The 20,272-nt window shown below is 39.7% G+C and overlaps 1 protein-coding gene across 1 annotated transcript in view; it reads left to right on the forward strand.

Moving 5' to 3' along the window:
* Cntn6 (contactin 6) overlaps positions 1 to 20,272 on the forward strand; it is a 267,806-nt gene that overhangs the window by 157,583 nt on the left and 89,951 nt on the right. Inside the window, 1 exon segment of the mRNA XM_070018410.1 lies at positions 1,949 to 2,044. Coding sequence (XP_069874511.1) covers positions 1,949 to 2,044 — 96 coding nt within the window.

Below are 20,272 nucleotides of genomic sequence, written 5' to 3' on the forward strand. Positions count from 1 at the left end.
CCTCCTGTTCTCACATTCTTGAGTAGCTAGAATTTCAAGGCTGGACACCAGTGCCTAGCAAGGCATTTAAAGTGGTACACACTGAAGTGACAAAGGACTGACAGTCCATACAATAGTTTCATTTGTATACTTTGTTGTTTTTGTTTGTTTTATCTTCATAGTGCCTCATACAGGGTAGGTAAACTTTTTACTAGTGAAATACACTCCCTAAACTGCAAGATATAGATACATATATACATACATATATGCGCATGTATATATATACATATGTACATACATATAGTAGAAAATATATATGCAGATTTCATTTTTCCATAACCAATGAGGAAAGGGCCATAAGTGCTTAGTGGAAAAATAAGCCAGGCATGTCAGAACATAAATAATTTGCATAAAACTAATGATTACTTCTGAAGAACAGATGGGAAAAGGGAAAGTGGTATAGATTGGAATTAACAGGGTCTAATGTGATGAATGCTTTTGCTATTCAAAGTCAAGAGTATATATAATTGAAAGCTGAGTTTGGTAGCATATGTCTATAATACCAGCTACTTGAAAGATGAAATTAGGAAGATAGTGTTCCAAGGCCAGATGAGAGTAAGTTAGTGCAAGGTTTTATTGTAAAAGTACTGGGGACATGGGTCAATTGGTAGAATGTTTGTGTAGCAAGTATGAGGCCCTGAATTCAATCCTCTCCTCAGTATGAAAGAAAAAAGGAAAGAAAGGGAGAAAGAGAGGAAGAAAGGGAGGTAGAAAGAAAGAGAGAGAAAGAGAGAAAGAAAGAAAGAAAGAAAGAAAGAAAGAAAGAAAGAAAGAAAGAAAGAAAGAAAGAAAGAAAGAAAGAAAGAAAGGAAGGAAGGAAGGAAGGAAGGAAGGAAGGAAGGAAGGAAGGAAGGAAGATGGAGAAAGGAAGGAAGGAAGGAAAGAAGGAAGGAAGGAAGGAAGGAAGGAAGGAAGGAAGGAAGGAAGGAAGGAAGGAAGGAAATGATTCTACCGATTAAGAAATTGAAGGTCAAAGAAGTGAAATAATTTGTCTGTTTGTACAGACTGGGTGACTGTTTCCCAGGAATGTTGAAAGATTTATACCTCGGATGTACAGCTATCAAGACAGCCAGGAGCCCTTTCTCTGCCTCTGACTTTGTAGAATTCTTTGATGCAGGCAATCACAACATTCCGAATAAGAAAATAAAGCAGCTTGCGAAGGAATCAATCAAGACAGCATAGATAGCACATGGCTGTTCTGCCTCTGTGGCTCCGTTATATGTTGTGCTTTCCCTCACGCCATTCCAGCCTCAGCGCTCACAGATGGCAGCCTCTCATCTAAATGGTAACCTTTCATGTAAGGTGTGAGAAGACCCCGCCCTACCGACTACCTGCCTCTCTCAAATCACATTTTCCCTGAACAGAGAAAGTCAATATGTGCTGAGCTTAAGGAATTTCCTCATTGGGCTGCAGGCTGGGAGAATAAAAGTAAACAGTGCTATAAACAAATGTATTTTTCACAGACTTGGTTTAATGATGTTACCAAGAAAGGCCAGAAAGAAAGGGGAGATTTTGAAACTAAATAATGGGGCAAGTCAATAGATCATCAACTAAAATTTCACTAAGCCAAGAGTGAGTTCCCTCACCTTTCCTGATACAAAGAAGTTAGAAATGCTGCTTTAAAACCCTTCTCCTTCATGGGCTGGGAAGGTGGCTCAGTGGTAGAGCGCTTGCCTTGCATGCCTGAGGCCCTGGGTTCGATTCCTCAGCACCACATAAACAAAAAAAAAGCCAGAAGTGGTGCTGTGGCTCAAGTGGTAGAGCGCTAGCCTTGAGCTGAAGAGCTGAGGGATAGCACCCAGGCCCAGAGTTCAGGCCCCATGACCGGACCCAAAAACAAATCAAACAAAAAAAAACCCTTCTCCTCCCAAGTAACTAATCCTAAACTTGTTTTTCTTTGCTTTCCAAGATATTGAAGACTTTGAAACCAAAACAAGAAGCACAGTGTCTGTCAGAGAAGGTCAAGGCGTGGTACTATTCTGTGGCCCACCACCGCATTTTGGAGGTATATGGGGTGTATGTGGGGTGTGTGGAGGGGTGGTATCTTCCATGTGGTTCCTTAGGGGGAAATAGGTCAGGTCTTAGAGTGAGTGGAAGTTCTTCATCTATTGACAAGGACCATGAACGATCTTCAAGTTCATCTTCATCGACATTGGGGCTTGGTATAGAAACTGACAATACCTGTAATCTGGCCGAGTGACTTGGAATTTATGGCAAAGGGAAAGGTAGTTCATCTTCTTTGAGCCTCCAGTTCCTCATCTATACAGTAGAGGCTGACTGATATTAATAGTTATTACTGTTGTGAATACTAAGTGGGCTAATGAACGTTAAGTGGGTTCAGGTAAGAGCTACTACCTCATTAAAAAAAAAAGAAATCTGAAATTGTCATTGTTGTTTCATTGGTTCTATTAGATTCTGGAGGAGTAAATTTTAACACTATACTTGGCAACTTCACCTTAATGGTTGGATGAGAGAAATGCCCCATTAATTGGAAGAGGAAGAGAAAAAGAGAGAGAGAGAGAGAGAGAGAGAGAGAGAGAGAGAGAGAGAGAGAGAGAGAGAGAGAGAGAGAGAGGAGGGATGGGGTGAAGGGGGATGTTTGAAAGTAGAATAGGGACCATTCTTTGCACTCTGGGAGGAGAACATTGATTCCTTTAATCATGCTTCCTAACTTGTGGTGGGCTCCATGTTAGTCAGATTTCTGTCTCCAAAACAAATACTTAAGGTAATGAATATAGAAAGAGAACGGCAGGCTGACTGGCTCACGTTGGTAAGCGGCTCCAGGCCCATATGACTGACTCACAGTGGAAGCGGCTCCAGGTCCATATGACTGGCTCACCTTGGTAAGCGGCTCCAGGCCCATGATCAGGAAGCCTTGCCGCCTCTGTCTCTGCTGGCTCTGCCTCATCTCGGTGGTGAGGAGAACATAAAAGAGAAAACCTGCTGACCGAGGGCGAGCAAGCAAAAGAGAGCAAAGTAGAGAGCTGGCATCCCCTATTTCCTCTGAACGGCATGTCCCCAGTGACCTGGAGACCTCCTGTGTCCCCTCAAGTGTTCATTGCCTCTCTTTAGCCCTCCATGAATACTAAACGTTTAGCTCATCAGCCTTCAGGGGATATTTAAGATCCGAACTACCTCCAACTCCATGATTCTAGATGAATCTGTTCCTTTGGGGTCACATGATTTCATTGTTCCCATCTTTCCCCCACCTTTTTTTTTTTTGTCAGTCATGGAGCTTGACTCAGAACATTGACCCTGAGCTTTCTAGCATTCTACCACTCTGAACCACAGCGCCACTTCTGATTTTCTGGAGGTTAATTGGAGATAAGAGTCTCCAGAGCTTTCCTACCTGGGCTGGCTTTGAACTGCAGTCCTCAGATCTTAGCCTCCTGAGTATCTAGGATGACAGGTGTGAGCCACCGGCATCCTGCCCACTTCCAAATTTCTAACTACAAAATATTTTAGCAAATAAAATTTAACACAAAGAGCACTACCTGGAACTCCTTTATCTTCTTCCCTCAGATATCTGTTTCTTTGTCTCCTAAACCTCCTCATTGTTAGACGACTGTCTTCATCTTCCCAAGGGATATTTTAACAGTCCTTCCACTCTCTCTTTACACCATCTCGGATTAAAAGAAAAAGAAAAAACAATTCTCCCTGAGTTTCTTAGTGTTTCACCAAGCCAAAGTTTTGCCAAATGGAAGTTATTTGTTTCTTCTATGAAGTCCCTAGAGTGGTTTATAGTCATCACCCTTCAGACTGATGCATGTGACAGAGACAATATAATATTTATTTGATTTCTTTATTTGGAGTGTAGGGGTGGAAATGTGGCCTTCAGCCAAATGTGAACCTATGTGTGGAGTAATTTTTCTGACCCATAGGGATTTTTATTTACCTACGGGGTAAGAATTTTTTGATTAGGAAAATATACAATCAGTAGATTTCCAGGTATTCTATGCATAAAGATAGCACCCATGGAATGTCATTTTAAATTTCCAAGATGTAGAAATGATACCTGTTTAAAATAATTACATTCACCTTGAAGTACTAGTTGATACTCAAAATATACTCATTCTGTTAATGGTTTAAAAATAAGACTCATTCCTTGGCCCATGGAATTGTAAATTTTAAATTTGTTTAAAAATGTATTTCCCTTTTCCTCAGGTCCAATTTTTAGGTTGATAAAACAAATTGAATTCATGCCTGTAGTTTGGATTATATGAGTCTGTGGTGGAAGAAATCATTTAGTATGATCCCTATGTTTGGCTTCACCTCGATCAAAGATGTTGACAATTCAAAGACCAAAAATTGCAAGAATAAGCTCAAAATTATGTTATAGAACAAAAGGGAAATTATATCAAAAGATAGGACCAAATTCTTAATATCTACTTCCTACCAGTTGTTATATATTATTTCTGGAGTTACTGAAAGTGATGTTGTTTTATTGGACAGCTAAAATTAACAGTAACTATATGACTTTAGAACTCTTTGTATAAGCAGAAGGCAGACAGAGCAACTGGAAATTGGAATGGTAGCCATTTGGTAGCATTGTTGGGGATGGAAAACGACAAACTTACTTTAGGATATCTCAGATGCTAACTAGGTAAGAGTGTAGTGTTTTAGACAAATGGAGTATAAAATACCTTAGGTCTATGTACTGTGTTATAATCAGATAAAACTTTTAACACATATCTGATAAGTGTTGGATGCTCAGCTCAGCATTTTGTATATCTTAATTCATTTACCCTTTTCAGGGAAAAGAAATTGCAGTCTTACAAACCAAGTAATCCTGTTGACTTGGACAAGATCATGTTGGGAACTCACAGGATCCTATCTAAATTATCACTGTATTCATTCTGTTTTATTTTGTCTGGTGTAATCTAGCCCTGAACAGTCACTTCCTAAGTGGTAAAGTATGCAAAGGGAAGCTAGGAATTCTTATATCTGCTGAGGAATGTATATAGAGAAGTAGAGTGATTTTGTAAAGTGAATGTAGAGTATGGCATACAGGAAGCTTTATGGAATTTCTTTTTTCATAGCTAACCAAAACCTCAGACTTCCATGCTGGAGGGCCCATACCCTACATATCTCTCTCTCCACTTTCACAATCTATTCCTTTTGGATAGATTGTTTTCTGTGCTTGCTTGCTTTTTTTTTTTTTTTTTTTTTTTTTTTTTTTTTTTTTGGTAATCGTGGGGCCTGAACTCTGGGCCTGGGCCCTGTCCCTCAGCTCTTCAGCTTAAGGCTAGCGCTCTACCACTTGAGCCACAGCACCACTTCCAGTTAGTCTTGGTCTTTCCTGCCTGGGCTGGCTTTGAACCTCTATCCTCAGATCTCAGCCTCCTGAGTAGCTAGGATTATAGGCGTGAGCCACCACCGCCCAGCGTTTTCTGTGCTTTCTAATCCATCCAATAGAACACATAAACTATAGACTGTTACTATTACAGAAGACAGGGTTTGTCAGCATTGACAACATGAAAAATTTAGGAAGAATTCATGTGATGGAAGGCTATGTTTTGCTCTGTTAAGATGCTGGGCACCATCCTTGGCTTAGATGCCCTGTGGTCCCTCTCCTATTATCATGGGAGGGCTGGGAAGGTGGCTCAGTGGTAGAGCACTTGCCTTGCATGCTTGAGGCCCTGGGTTGATTCCTCAATACCACATAAGCAGAAAAAAAAGCCAGAAGTGGTGCTGTGGCTCAAGTGGTAGTGTGCTAGCCTTGAACTGAAGAGATGAGGGACAGTGCCCAGGCCCAGAGTTAAGGCCCCACAACCGGACCCCCCCCCAAAAAAAAATCCTATTATCCCGGGAATGAAAAATTCTTCCAGATCTTGCCAGATATCCCCTGGTAGACCTTATCTTCCACCACGATTGGATATCCCTTAACAACCATGACAATCATCTCATCCAGAGAGGATGGAAATAGGGGCTACCAAAGGAAGTCTGGACCGTGAATATTTACATCAGTAACATCAACATACTGTAGACTGGAGGTTTCTCTGTAGTCACTCAAAAGTTGGTTATGCATTTCATTTCTTCTCCAGGTAAAGTTTGCTAGTGGACAATTGGTCTTAGAATTCTTTGGAACTTAGCAACAATCCATACTCAGGAGGGCTTTACTTGGTTATTTGTAGACCCCAAAAGATTCAGAAGGGATCTAATAAAATTTAGGTTGTCCAGCAGCAATCACAGAACAAATACGACCTCACATAGGAATAGATTATAATGGTGTCACGCGCCTTCCTGGGTTGTGCCATAAACTTGCTCAGCACAATATCAATGATTTCAACCCAGAAAGGAATTACTGTTTTTGAATTGAATCTTTGCCACTGAGTCAATGAAACCATGATTTACCACCCACAAACTAGTTACTTTGAACCCTGAACCACTATGCAAGGTTTTCAGTAAAATCTGCTCCTTCTGGAATATTCCAAAAGGAAAGTGTATCCACTAAACCTGAGTAGTATATTTCAGATTCTTTATCTCTCTCATTTACTTTTCTACCTCAAGACACATGCTACTGATCTTGAGTTCTGGTCACAGTTCTATAGAAGTTTGTGATGATGATGTTTATCATTCTTGGCCTCTTTTCAATGAAGTGGCTCCCTTTTTTGTGAGAACTTTTTTAAAAAAATTTTTTATTGTAAAGATACTATACAGAGGGTTACAGTTACATGAGCAAGGTAATGAGTACACTTCCTATTGAGCATTGTTACCCCTGCCATTGTTTTCCCCCTACCATCCTGAAGTGGCTCCCTTTTAATAAAAATTAAATATCCTACAATGGGAATAATGGCCTATATCTCTGTGTTTGTATTTGAAATTTCATAGTACAAGATATAGGGCTGTAAAAGATGTCAAAGCATAATCATGCTCTGGGGAAAATAGGATTTGTTTTATGCTTGAGAGAGTAGCAGATAGAGTCTTCAATTGCTTACTGCGGAGCTGCCATTTCTAATAATAATAAAATTGTAGGGAATGTTGTCAATGAGAAGCTACACAAAGGCTGCTGGAAGGATTAATTACCATTCAGCTCTAATGTTATTGCTGAATCATCATGGGGAAAAATGTATCATGACCATTAATAACAGATAAATGTCATAGAGAGTGGAGAGAATATTTAAAAATGCAATGGTTTCAACCTAAGTGGCTCATGAATTATACATTTAATTAAGAAAAGCCAAAATGGGAGGTTTTAAAACTTTCATTTTGGGAGGTATATATACATTTTTTTCTTCCCCCATTAAAAAATATACAAATGAAGCACCAGAAATGGTTGGTAATGGAAAAACAAGCAAAAGACAAAAGCTGCTACAACCAGCTGCCACTAGGGAAGACTGAGAATGGTCCACAAGGAAAAATCACCAGGCAGGGTGAGCAAAGACAATGACAGGAGAGGAAATACGTAGAGCTTTGTGTCTTTATCAGTTTACAGAATGGCCCAGAAATATGGCTGAGTTGTGGTCCAAAGGCTTTATCTTTCTTCCTCTGCATCTTTTCTTGAAAAATAAAAGCGGGTGGAGTCACAGATTTCTCAGATCCCTTCCAGCCCCAAGTCTGTAAATACTCTCCCAGGCTCTACTGCTCTACCCCAAGGGAGGCCCACTCCAAGCCCAAGGTATTTCCTTTCCTCAGTAACTACAGAGAGAAGGCTAAGTTGTAGCATCTGCATCCCTGACTTTCAAGGTGAGATTCCCCACTTGAGTACATCACTATTACCTGAAGACCCGCTATTGATCCACATTCTTCAGGTGCTCCACAAAGAGGCTGAGCCAGCTACCCTGAGCAGGGAGCCCAGAGTTTGTTCTTTAACAACTCAACTAGGTAAGGTGATTCAGGTACATATTGATATTTTAGAACCTGATTTCTAAGAAAACATGTTGGAGCTGGAGACAGAAGTCGGGTAACGGAGTGTTGTTTGGCAAGCTTAAGTCTCCATGTTCAAACACCAGTACTGAAAAAGAAAGAAAGAAAGAAAGAAAGAAAGGAAGGAAGGAAGGAAGATAGGAAGGAAGGAAGGAAGGAAAAGAAAAGATAGGAAGGAAGGAAGGAAGGAAGGTAGGAAGGAAGGTAGGAAGGAAACTAACCAACAGAATATGAGATCTAATTGAGAAGAATTAATGTCTCAAGATTTTGCATGTGTTTGATTCCTATTCTAATGTTAGTCATTAACACTGCAGAGTGATTTAAAATGAATGGCTAAGCTTCTATGTTAAGAGATTTTCTTTTTCAGGAAACCCATCACAGATAATGTTGATGGGGGGGGGGAGTAGTGGGTGGGACATTCATTTTGTCTTCTAAACTTGAATTGGGATGAAGACACACAGAGCTTGAGACTTTGGACAGAAGTCTGAATGTAAAGAAAGACCAAACAGAGAAAACTGGCATAGTAAAAGAGAAACTGGATAAAAGTAAAAAAAAAAAAAAAATAGTGTGCAGGAAAGAACAAGCAGTGTTTGATCTCAAGGATTTAGGTTTAAATCACACGTTAAGAAATGTGATTTTGGGCTGGGAAGGTGGCTCAGTGGTAGAGTGCTTGCCATGTATGCATGAGATCCTGGGTTTGAGTCCTCACTACCACACAAGCAGATAAAGCTGGAATTGGTGCTCTGGCTCAAGAGGTAGAGTGCTAGCCTTGACTGAAGAACTGAGGGACAGCACCTAGACCCAGAGTTGAGGCCCCACAAACAACAAAAAATATATATATATATGATTTTGAAAAATGTTTATTCCCTTTCACATGTTAAGAAATATGATTTTGAAAAATGAAGTTTATGCTCTGCATACCACCCTCTTTGACATGAATACCTTCAATTAGATGTAGAAAACAATTGTTAGGTTGAAAAAAAGTGTTTTTAAAATTTTTAGTTTATACATACTCCTTCTTGTTTCTGGGTCAGATTCTCCAAGTGTCTCTGAACTATTGTCCCTTTGAAGAAGGATACATCTCATGGAGGAACAGATCAGAAAGTGTTAGCACTGAGGACAAAATGAATTCACTAAGGGAGAGAAGAAAATCACAGTCTCAGGTCCCAAGATTATAGGTTGAAGAATACATAGAATTCTTGGGCACGAGTGCAACCTGTTATTTCTGCTAAGTGGAAGGGGTAACATTGGATTTCAGAGAACTTAAGCTTATTCCTGTTCCAGAAAGCCATAGAATACGGATTGCTCAGATGAGATATAGCCCTGGGAATTTGCTCAAGATTGTCTTTGTTTCACAAAAGTTCAATAGATGCCTGATCAGTGAGGACCAGGGGAATCTAAACTACATTTTCCAATCCTTTTTATATTGAGGAAAATTTACTATTTAGGTAACTCTAGTATCAAGCACAAACCTTTGAACATCTCTTCTTAGGAAATAAAGCAACAGGCTTAGAAGCAAGGTAACCAAACCATGAGCTAAAATCCTTAGATACCATAGAGAATAAACCCCAACAGCAACTTGCAAAATTAAATTTCAAAAACCTGAGAACAGGACAAGAAAGTAGAAATGTAGTTATGGAAATAAAATAGCAGTTGTCTTTATGCTGTATATGATCTTATGAAACTCAAAAGAAAATTGAAGTTAGTGTTGATGACTCGGAGAAATAACAGGTATCACCTGTCATCTAGTGTTATACGGCAAGAAAACAGAGAAGCCACATTTTGAGAGGTCAAATCAGGATTCTTTATTAGAAAGCCAGCCACCGCAGGCAGACTCTTGTCACAAAGACCTGCAGCCCACAGATACACTTAACACTGTCAGAAAACTCAGTCATGAGAGCCAGAGAGGAAAGAAAAAGCAGGAAAAAAATGCCAACAACCAGATCAGCTCCAATGCAGAGCTGAAGTGGGACTCCATGTTGACGGGAGGAGAGACTGGAGACAGGACAGGAACAGACAAGAGACACACAGCGTGGTGTACCTGGGACTGAACTGGTCTGGCCTAAATAAGTTCAGTTCAGAGGGTTCCGGGAAGATGGCGGAGGAGAAGCTGGAATCTGAACAAGCTCTCGCATAGAAAGCAGTTTTAGAGTTCCAGTGAACAGTCCTAAGCCAGAGAATCACACCAAGTGTGCCATCACAGGACAGAGAGTTAGACAAGAGAGGGGAAGCCAAGGAAACACATCAGCTGCCGCTACGGCGGCAGGGTCGCGGCAGCGACCACCGCCGCGGGGTCATACCTGAGACACAGAGAGTCGGGGACGAAGGAGCCAGACGCAGCGGACGAGCAGATTCTACTCAACACCAACAAGAACCGACAAGGAGCGGACATCTTCATCCTGCTGTTTGCAGACCAGAGACGACCCAGGATCCAAGACTCGGCTTGAGTACAAGCCCGACGTCCTCACTCCTTCTCAGGGAGCAGAGGAGGGAAGGCCACCCCTCCCACCCAGCACGGGTGATCTCCATCTTGGATACCGACAAAGCTCGGAGGAGCTGCTAGTTCCAGCTCAGGCCTTGGAATAAAACGAGTCATTTAGCAGGTCACAAGAACTTAACGGTGAAGTGACCTGCCAGACTCAGCTCCATCCAGGGAAAAGTCACCCAGCTCAGGCGCCAGCCATTGGAGTGCCTTGCCTCACTGGGTAACCAGAGCCAGAGGCTGCCCCTCCCTCTAGCAGCCACCACAATCAATTGAAAAACAGAAACCCTGAGAATGGCTCCAGGCTGGGCGCTGTGAGCTTTATCACAAAATAGCCCCAGGGAAAAGCTACTGTTTGTTGAAAGGCCTCAACTCTACCCAGAACCTAGCCTCATCACCACATCCCCCTCTTCTGTGATTCTCAAAGCAGATCACCCTCCCAGAAAACTAACCTGGGAGGGGGATCTCAAAATCTTGGGTAAAGCAGAGCATTTTTCTGCCTCTTCCAACCAACCGACTTAAGAAACCAATCAAGCCACAGGACCTCAAGCTGACCAGAGACTCCAACAAGAGGCTGGTTACAGACAAAAGGGAGATACAGGATTCTTCCCACTCCTCCCCCCCCCAAAAAAAAATCAAAAGACATTTTTTCTTTTTTTTTTCTTCTTCTTCATTTCTTTTTTTGCTTGTTTTTTGTTTTTTGTTATATATATATATATATATATATATATATATATATATATATATATATATATATATATAAATTTTTTTCCCTTCTAAAACTTTTATTAATCTTTAATTTTTGCCTCTTCTGAAAAAATAATTGTTTTCCAGTAACTTTTTTTTTTTCTCATCTTATAATTTTTATTTTAGGAATATGTGAATGAGCGTTTTCCTTTCTTTTCTTGTCTTCTTTCTCTTTTTCTTTCTTTCTTAATTATCTTTTTGTTTTTTGTCTAGCTCTACTGAACTTCTGATCTTTTCTTCTCCCTTTCCCATCCTTAAAGTTTTTCACATCTCCTCTATGTCCCTCCCCTTCTCTGAACATATTCACATTCCTCTCTAAATAGATGGTCTTTTAACCTCAATAATAACATTAATTTTTACATTTTTATTTTTTTTCTGGTCTCTCTTCATTCCCCTTTCTGTCTCTTCTTTTTCTCTCTCTCTCTACTTGCATCCTACCCAACCCATTTCCTGCATTGTGATTAGGACATAGTTAACTCTCCCTGTGCCTCCCCACACCAATCTATTCCTATTTTTTACCCACATCTTTCCCTAATCCTAATAATTTCTGGTTTTCCAAATTCTTTTCTGCGGTTCGAAGTCCTTTAACATATAGTTGTTTGATGTTGAATAGATGTATCTGTTGAACTAGATTGTATCTGTAGACTATTGACTGTACAAACGCAAACTTTGGTTGATGGTTCCCTTAAAATAGTGTTCTAGCACAAAACTGGTGCAATCTTCATCTCAAATGGGCCGAGTAAGCCGGAAAAACACAAGAAAAATGGCAAATTCGGGTATCTCAATTCCCAATCTTGATAATCAGGGATTAGAACAGATAAAGAATAATCCAGAGGAGAGTTCCCAAATAGCTCTACAAACACTAATAGCAAACATGATAAATGAGAAGTTTGACAATGTACAAAGGACTCTGTATGAGCGTGATAGGGAGAGAGAGGAGGCATCCCAGATGTTTATACAGGAATATCATAAGCGTGAGGAAGCTACTCAAAAACTGATACAGGATTTGCGTGAACAACTTGAGAATACTCAAAGAGAAAGGGAGGAATGGCGTGAGCAGGCAGAGAACACTCAAAGAGAACTGCAGGAATCCCACGAACGGGAAGAAAGAGAACTGCAGGAATCCCACAGATGGGAGGAAGCTAATCAAAGAGTAATTCAGGAATTGAGAGACCAGGTAGAGAATACACAAAGATCACTAAAGGCATTCACGGAATCCAGGGAAGGAAGTCAGGGAGACCACAAAGGGAATGCTGAATGGAACCCAACAGAAGGAATGGGAGTCCAAAGAAACCATAACCAATCAACAAAGTGAGTTGAGAACAAACACTGAACACCAAATTAAGGAAGTAAAGAAATTCATACAAGACCTAAAACAGAGCTTCAACAAAGAACTTGAAGCCATCAAAGCTGACCAATTAGAAGGAAAAGAGATAAAAAACAAAGTAGAGAGTCTTGACAGCAGGTTAGACCATGCAGAAGATCAAATCTCAGGGATTGAAGACAGCCTAGATATTATAGAGAAAGAACATACAACCATCCAAGACAAGTCCAAGAAATATGATAGGTCTATCTAACACCTGGAAGACACCATCAGAAGGCCCAATCTAAGGATAATGGGTGTAGAGGAGCACCTAGAAACAGAAGTTAATGGTCTAGGAAATTTGTTTAACAGGATCCTAGCAGAGAACTTCCCAAACATACAAAAAGATAGGCCTATTCAGATACAAGAAGCTTTTAGAACCCCAAATAGACCAGACCAGAATAGGACATCCCACAGTCACATTATAATCCACACAGGATCAACCCAGACCAAGGAAAAGATCCTTAAAGCTGTCAAGGAGAAAAGGTTAATCACCTATAAAGGGAAACCAATTAGAATTACCTCAGATTTCTCAGCAGAGACAATCAAAGCAAGAAGAGCCTGGAATGACGTATGCCATGCCCTAAAAACAAACAACTATCAACCAAGAATACTGTACCCAGCTAAACTCTCCTTCATAACTGAAGGCCAAATAAAAACCTTCCATAGCAAAGAAAAATTGAAACAATACATCTCCACCAAACCAGCCCTACAAAAGATTCTTAAAGATGTCCTACACATAGAAAACCAACAAGACCACAACAAAGGCCAAGAAACTGCACCCAAACTGAGAATCCAAGAACCTTAGGAAGAACCCAGTTTGCGCAGCCCCCAAGAAGGTGGATAACATGGCAGGAACCCCCAAATACTTCTCAGTCCTATCTCTTAACGTTAACGGACTGAACTCTCCAATTAAGCGACATAGACTGTCTAGTTGGATTAAAAAACAAGACCCTTCTATCTGCTGCCTGCAGGAGTTACATCTTGCCCATAAAAACAAACACATTTTCAATGTTAAAGGCTGGAACAAAATCTACCAAGCAAACGGCCCTCATAAACAGGCGGGAGTTGCAATCCTAATATCAGATAAAATAGACTTCAAATTAAAATTCATGAGAAGAGATAAAGAAGGTCGCTACATACTAATTAAAGGATCTCTCCTTCAGGAGGATATTACAATTCTAAATATCTATTCGCCAAACAATGGAGCACCCAAATTTATCAAAGAAACACTACTTTCCCTCAAATCCCATATAGATCCAAAGACATTAATTGTTGGGGATTTTAACAGACCACTCTCCCCACTAGATAGATCAACTTGGCAAAAACTCAACAGAGAAACCGCAGATCTAAACAGCTGCATAGATCAACTAGACTTAACAGACATTTACCGAACATTTCACCCAGCAGCATCAGAATACACGTTCTTCTCAGCAGCACATGGAACATTTTCTAAAATAGACCACATTTTAGGCCACAAAGCAAACTTGTCTAAATTCAGAAACATTGAAGTTATACCTTGCATTCTCTCTGACCACAAGGGAATAAAATTAGAACTCAACACCAAAAGCCACCAAAGAAATTCCGGTATCACATGGAGGCTGAACAACACACTGCTGAATCATGAGTGGGTCATGGAAGAGATTAGAAAGGAAATTCAAATGTTCATGCTATTCAACAAAAATGAACACACAAATTACCAGCTCCTCTGGGACACAGCAAAGGCATTACTCAGAGGCAAGTTTATAGCTCTGAGCTCCTACATCAACAAATTGGAGAGATCGGAAACTAACAATTTAATGACACATCTAAACCTCCTTGAAAAAGAGCAGCAAGATAAACCCCAATCCAGTAGATGGAAAGAAATAATCAAAATTAAATCAGAATTAAATGAATTAGAATCCAAAAAAACTATAGAAAGAATCAACAAAACAAAGAGTTGGTTCTTCGAAAAACTTAACAAAATTGACAGACCCTTAGCAAACCTTATCAGAAAAAGGAGAGAACACACCCAAATTAATAAACTCAGAGATGAGAATGGAAACATCACCACGGAAACAACCAAGATTCAGAACATTATAAGGGAATACTTCTCAAAACTTTATGCTAATAAGTTTGAGAACTTGACAGAAATGGACCTTTTCCTAGCAAATATTGACATGCCAAAACTAAACCAAGACGAGTTAAACCAGCTCAACAGGCCCATATCAAGCATTGAAATAGAAACAGCAATAAGAGACCTCCCAGCTAAGAAAAGTCCAGGACCAGATGGTTTTACAGCGGAATTTTACAAGGCCTTCAAAGCAGAGCTCAAACCAATACTCCTCCAACTCTTCAATGAAATTGAAAGAGAAAGCTCACTACCGAACACATTCTATGAAGCCATCATAACCCTCATCCCAAAACCAGGCAGGGACTCATCAAAGAAAGAGAACTACAGACCCATTTCTTTGATGAACATTGATGCAAAACTTCTCAACAAAATTTTGGCCAATCGACTTCAACAATTCATCCAAAAAATCATACACCATGATCAAACAGGATTCATTTCAGGGATGCAAAGCTGGTTCAATATACGCAAATCAATTAATATTATTCATCACATCAACAGGAGCAAGAATAAGAACCACATGGTTATCTCAATAGATGCAGAAAAAGCATTTGACAAGATCCAACACCCCTTTATGATGAAGGTTTTGGAAAAATTAGGAATCCATGGAACATTCCTCAATACAATAAAGGCTGTATATGACACACCTACAGCCAGCATTATACTCAATGGTGAAAAACTAAAGCCATTTCCTCTTAACTCAGGAACAAGACAAGGATTTTCACTCTCTCCACTTCTCTTCAATCTAGTATTAGAATGCCTAGCTACAGCAATAAGACAAGATGCAGACATAAAGTGGATCCAAATAGGGAAAGAAGAAGTAAAACTCTCCCTCTTTGCAGATGACATGATCTTGTACTTAAAGAATCCCATAGACTCCACTCCCAAATTTCTCAAGCTGATTCAAAACTTTGGCAAAGTAGCAGGTTATATAATTAACCCCCAAAAATTAATGGCTTTTCTATATGTCAACAATGAGAAAAGTGTGGCTGAAATTAGGAAAGCAACTCCATTTGTAATAGCCCCACAAAAAATAAAATACCTAGGAATTAACTTAACCAAAGAAGTGAAGGACCTCTATGATGAAAACTTTAAAATCTTGAAAAAGGAAATCAACACAGAACTTAAAAAATGGCAAAACCTCCCATGCTCCTGGATTGGCAAGATTAACATCGTGAAAATGGCAATACTTCCCAAGGCTATCTACAAATTCAACGCGATACCTATCAAAATTCCACCCTCATTCTTCAAGGAAATAGAAGAGGCAATCCAAAAATTCATATGGAACAATAAAAGACCCCGAATAGCAAAAACGCTCCTCAACGGAAAGAACACTGCTGGAGGAATATCAATACCAAATTTCAAACTCTACTATAAAGCCATAGTAATCAAAACAGCTTGGTATTGGCATAAGAACAGACCTCAGGACCAATGGAATAGAATTGAAAACCCAGAAATGAACCTACAGACCTATAGCCATCTAATCTTCAATAAGGGAGCTAAAACAATAGAATGGAAGAAAGACAGCCTCTTCAGTAAATGGTGCTGGCAAAATTGGTTAACTACATGTAGAAAACTAAAGCTAGATCCTTATATATCACCCTGCACCAGAATCAACTCCAAATGGATCAAAGACCTTGAACTCAAAGCAGACACTCTGAAAACATTACAGGATGGAATAGGAGAAACCCTAGGTCTCCTTGGCTCAGGCCGAAATTTTCTGAATAGAGACCCGGAAGCACAACAAATCAAAGAAAGGTTGGACAAATGGGATTGCATGAGGTTGCAGAGCTTCTGCAGGGCAAATGACATAGCTAGCAAGATCAATAGAAAGCCCACTGATTGGGAGAAGATCTTTACTAGCCATACAACGGACAAGGGTCTCATATCTAAAATATACTTGGAACTCAAAAAATTAAACCACCCAACAACAAATCCTCAAAGAAACAACTGCCCAATAAATAAGTGGGCGAAAGACTTAAAGAGAAGCTTCTCTGAAGAAGAAAGAAGGATGGCCAATAGACACATGAAGAAATGTTCAACATCCCTAGCCATAAAAGAAATGCAAATCAAAACAACATTGAGATATCACCTCACTCCAGTTAGAACAGTAAAAATCAAGAACTCTAACAACAACAGATGCTGGAGGGGATGTGGACAGAAAGGAACCTTACTTCATTGTTGGTGGGAATGTAATCTTGTTCAACCACTTTGGAAAGCAGCATGGAGGTTCCTCAAAAGACTTCACATAGATCTCCCCTATGATCCAGCAATCCCACTTTTGGGCATTTACCCAAATGTTTACAAACAAGACCACACTAAAGCTACCAGCACAACTATGTTTATTGCAGCATTATTTACCATAGCTAAGATATGGAACCAACCCAGATGCCCCTCAGTAGATGAATGGATCAAGAAAATGTGGTATATATACACAATGGAATTCTATGCCTCCATCAGAAAGAATGACATTTCCCCATTTGTTAGGAAATGGAAAGGTTTGGAAAAAATTATATTAAGTGAACTAAGCCAGGCCCAAAGAAGCATGGTTTCCCTTATTTGCAATATCTAGTATAGGTATGAGTCAAGCGGAAAAGGTCAGATAATGTGATGTTAGAAAAATGAACCCTTAAATATGTATTTTAATGTTTTCGTTTCTTTCATGCATGTGTTTCTAATGCATTTATAAGATTGTTGCTTTGTTGCTTTGTATGTCCCTCCCCCACAGTGTAACCCCTGCTTTCACTATATTTGATGTCAGTATAACATGTGGAGGAGATGGGGACAAACAAGTCGTTTAAGGATTCAGGTGGACCTGTGGCAACAAGGAGAAGTACAAAATGTCATGTCAAAACCAACTTTACCATGTCGGTGTGGGGGGGGAGGGGGGTATAATTGGGTGGGGGGAGGGGGGAGGCTGGGAAGGGAGGTGAAGGGTAAACAAAGGAGGAGGCTGCAATGCTTGGTAAGAAATGTATGCATTATCCTGCCCATGTAATTGTAGCCCCTCTGTACAGTATGTTCTCAAATAAAATAAAATAAAATTTAAAAAAAAAAACAAGAAATGTACTCATTATATTTCTTATGGAACTGTAAACTTTCTGTACAGCATCTTCACAATACAATAAAATTTTAAAAAATAAAAAAAAATAAGTTCAGTTCAGAGGTCAGGGTCATAGTATGCTTGAGAGTTCAGGACCCAAGAATGGCAGGTCCAGATGCCCATCATCTGGGAGGTGGGACTTCCCCTTCTTCCACCATGCAGACAAGACAGCACTGGTTAGGATTCAGCATCCCTACTTCACTGGCATCCAGACAAATATTTTTTGTTTGTTTATATTGTGATAGCCTAAGCAATGGTACCCATGCTCAGCTTCATCTTTTCCAATGGTAGAGCTTGTTCATTACCTTGTAATCATCCACTGCTGTGGCTCTGAAGTTCAGACTGTTTGTGTTGCTGTTAATATAGCAAACAACTGAAATAATGAGATTATAAAAAGGGCTTGTTTGAATTGGAGGTGGGAAAGCTTAAGGCCATGACTTGGTTCGTTTCTCTGTGGCTTTGGGACTGGGCTGAGGTGGAACACCTTGGTGGGAGAGCATAGGTAGCAGATGGTTCACCTCCTGCAGGAAGAAAACGTAGGTTGAGCAGAAGAAGGGAAAGGGGTAGGGTCCTTCACTCTTTTCCTATCTGGCTCCCAGTGTCCAGGACCTCCCACTGGGCCTGGCTTCTTAAAATTCCCTTTCCTTCTTCATCTGCCTTTTACACATGGGCCTAGGGGAACGTTGAGATGAATGCTATGGTACTGTCTATTATATCAGGGCCAAAGAGAACATTCATTTTTCTTAGACAGTCACAACTCCCATTCTCTCTTCAGATGCAGGGGGTTTGATGAACTATTCGTGGGCAGGGTAGCTCACCATGGATGAAGATAGCACTGACATTCTTCCAAAATCTTTCCCTCAGTGTTAAAGTCTTTGTTTCCACATTCTCTTTGATTACTTCTCTTCTAGTCTTTGCTGCCTTTTGTTATCTATTGCTTGATACACTCGAGGGTTTTTCTTTTAATTCCCCTCTCAATACAGAGGCCTGTGAACATAATATGCAAGTTCACTGACCAGAGGCATTCGAATGGTTTGAACGTGTCCATTCCATGCCCCTTCACTTGGATGTAATGAAGCCATTATAATATGAGACTTAGCTATGTTTAGACAAACTTCCTAAATGAGTGTAATGTGCCTCAAGGAAACAATGCCTGAATAAATGTGATATCTCATTCAGAACGGCTCAGTTTCAGAATAAGAAAATACTGCCCTCCCATTTTTGTAAGCTGTTGTTCATCCAATGTTTAGCATTCTGACACTACCTCCCATCTATGCTTTTCCCCCCTCATTTACACAAACAATATGTAATACTTTAAAATTGCCTAATGATGGAAACTTTATGTAGACAGCAAAAGTCATTTCTATTTCCTACCCCTTACTGAGAAATCCCCATATTTTTAACTATAAAATCTGTATGAACATATATACACATTAATTTACAACATTCAAATAGGTGATTTTTTTACAATCATTATTTTTATTTGAAAATGCTAAAACCAGAGGAGTTATAGGTGATTTCTAATTGCATATAAACGTATTTGTAACTTGCTTTTCACATAGCGATATAGCTTGGATTTTTCTCTACCTGACATTTCTTTCATAGAGTTGAGGGTGATCTTACATGTCACATTACATTTTCGTGTAATGAATGTAAGGGACTGTTATCCTCCTGCTGTGTCTTATTCTGTATTGATGGCCCATTTTCATTCCTGAGAACAATATCAGACGTCTGTCTATATTGATGGACTTCTTTCTATTAATACCATTTGTAAATTGTATGAAATCATTTCTTTTATTCTTCCTCAAGATTAGTGGTCTTTTCCTAAGTAGACTTACTCTTCTATTATATATAGATTTGTGTTTCCATTCTATCTCACTCTTCTTCGCCTTTACTCTCCCTGTCCTTTCCCTCCATCTCCTCTCATTCTCCTTTCCTTTCTCCCTCCCTCCTTCAATCTTACCTTCTTTCCTTTTATTCTTTTATACATCCTCATTTGCTGTTTTGTATAGTTTTATGTATATTTTATCTGTCATGGAATGGATCCTAAAATGACAACCTTGTCTTATACCCAATTCCTCAAAAGTTTTTCTAAACACATCAGATTCACTACAGAATGGCTTATGGTACTCTTACTTGGGTCATTAGGGAAGAATGCTGCACAAGGTTGGTTTTCAGCCATGAAGGCCACAAGAATACCACAGAAAAATGCACCCTTGTTGTGTCCATTGCACCTTCCAAGGTGTTTTCTCAATATAAGTATGGTGACAAGTATGACCCGAGGCCTCTTCCTGGAAAAGAGACTCTGAGCTGCAGAAATGGCTCTAATGTGACAGAAATAACCATGCTTGTCAAGATCTGTCCAGGAGAAGAATTTTTCTTTTTATTTTCTTAACCTAATTCTAGAAGTTTCCTCCTTTCCACCTCTTCTTTAGGGGATTCCTTTTGGACCAGATATGTTTCTCCAATCCCTTGAATGTACTTCTGTATATTTCCCTAATGGTTCCTTCTTTAATATTTAAATACATTTACAAAGCTTTAAAGACATGAAAACATTTTTCT

The sequence above is a fragment of the Dipodomys merriami genome, unplaced genomic scaffold, assembly GCF_024711535.1.
Source record: "Dipodomys merriami isolate MVZ:Mamm:240054 unplaced genomic scaffold, mDipMer1.0.p SCAF_13, whole genome shotgun sequence".
In the NCBI taxonomy this organism is placed as follows: domain Eukaryota; kingdom Metazoa; phylum Chordata; class Mammalia; order Rodentia; family Heteromyidae; genus Dipodomys; species Dipodomys merriami.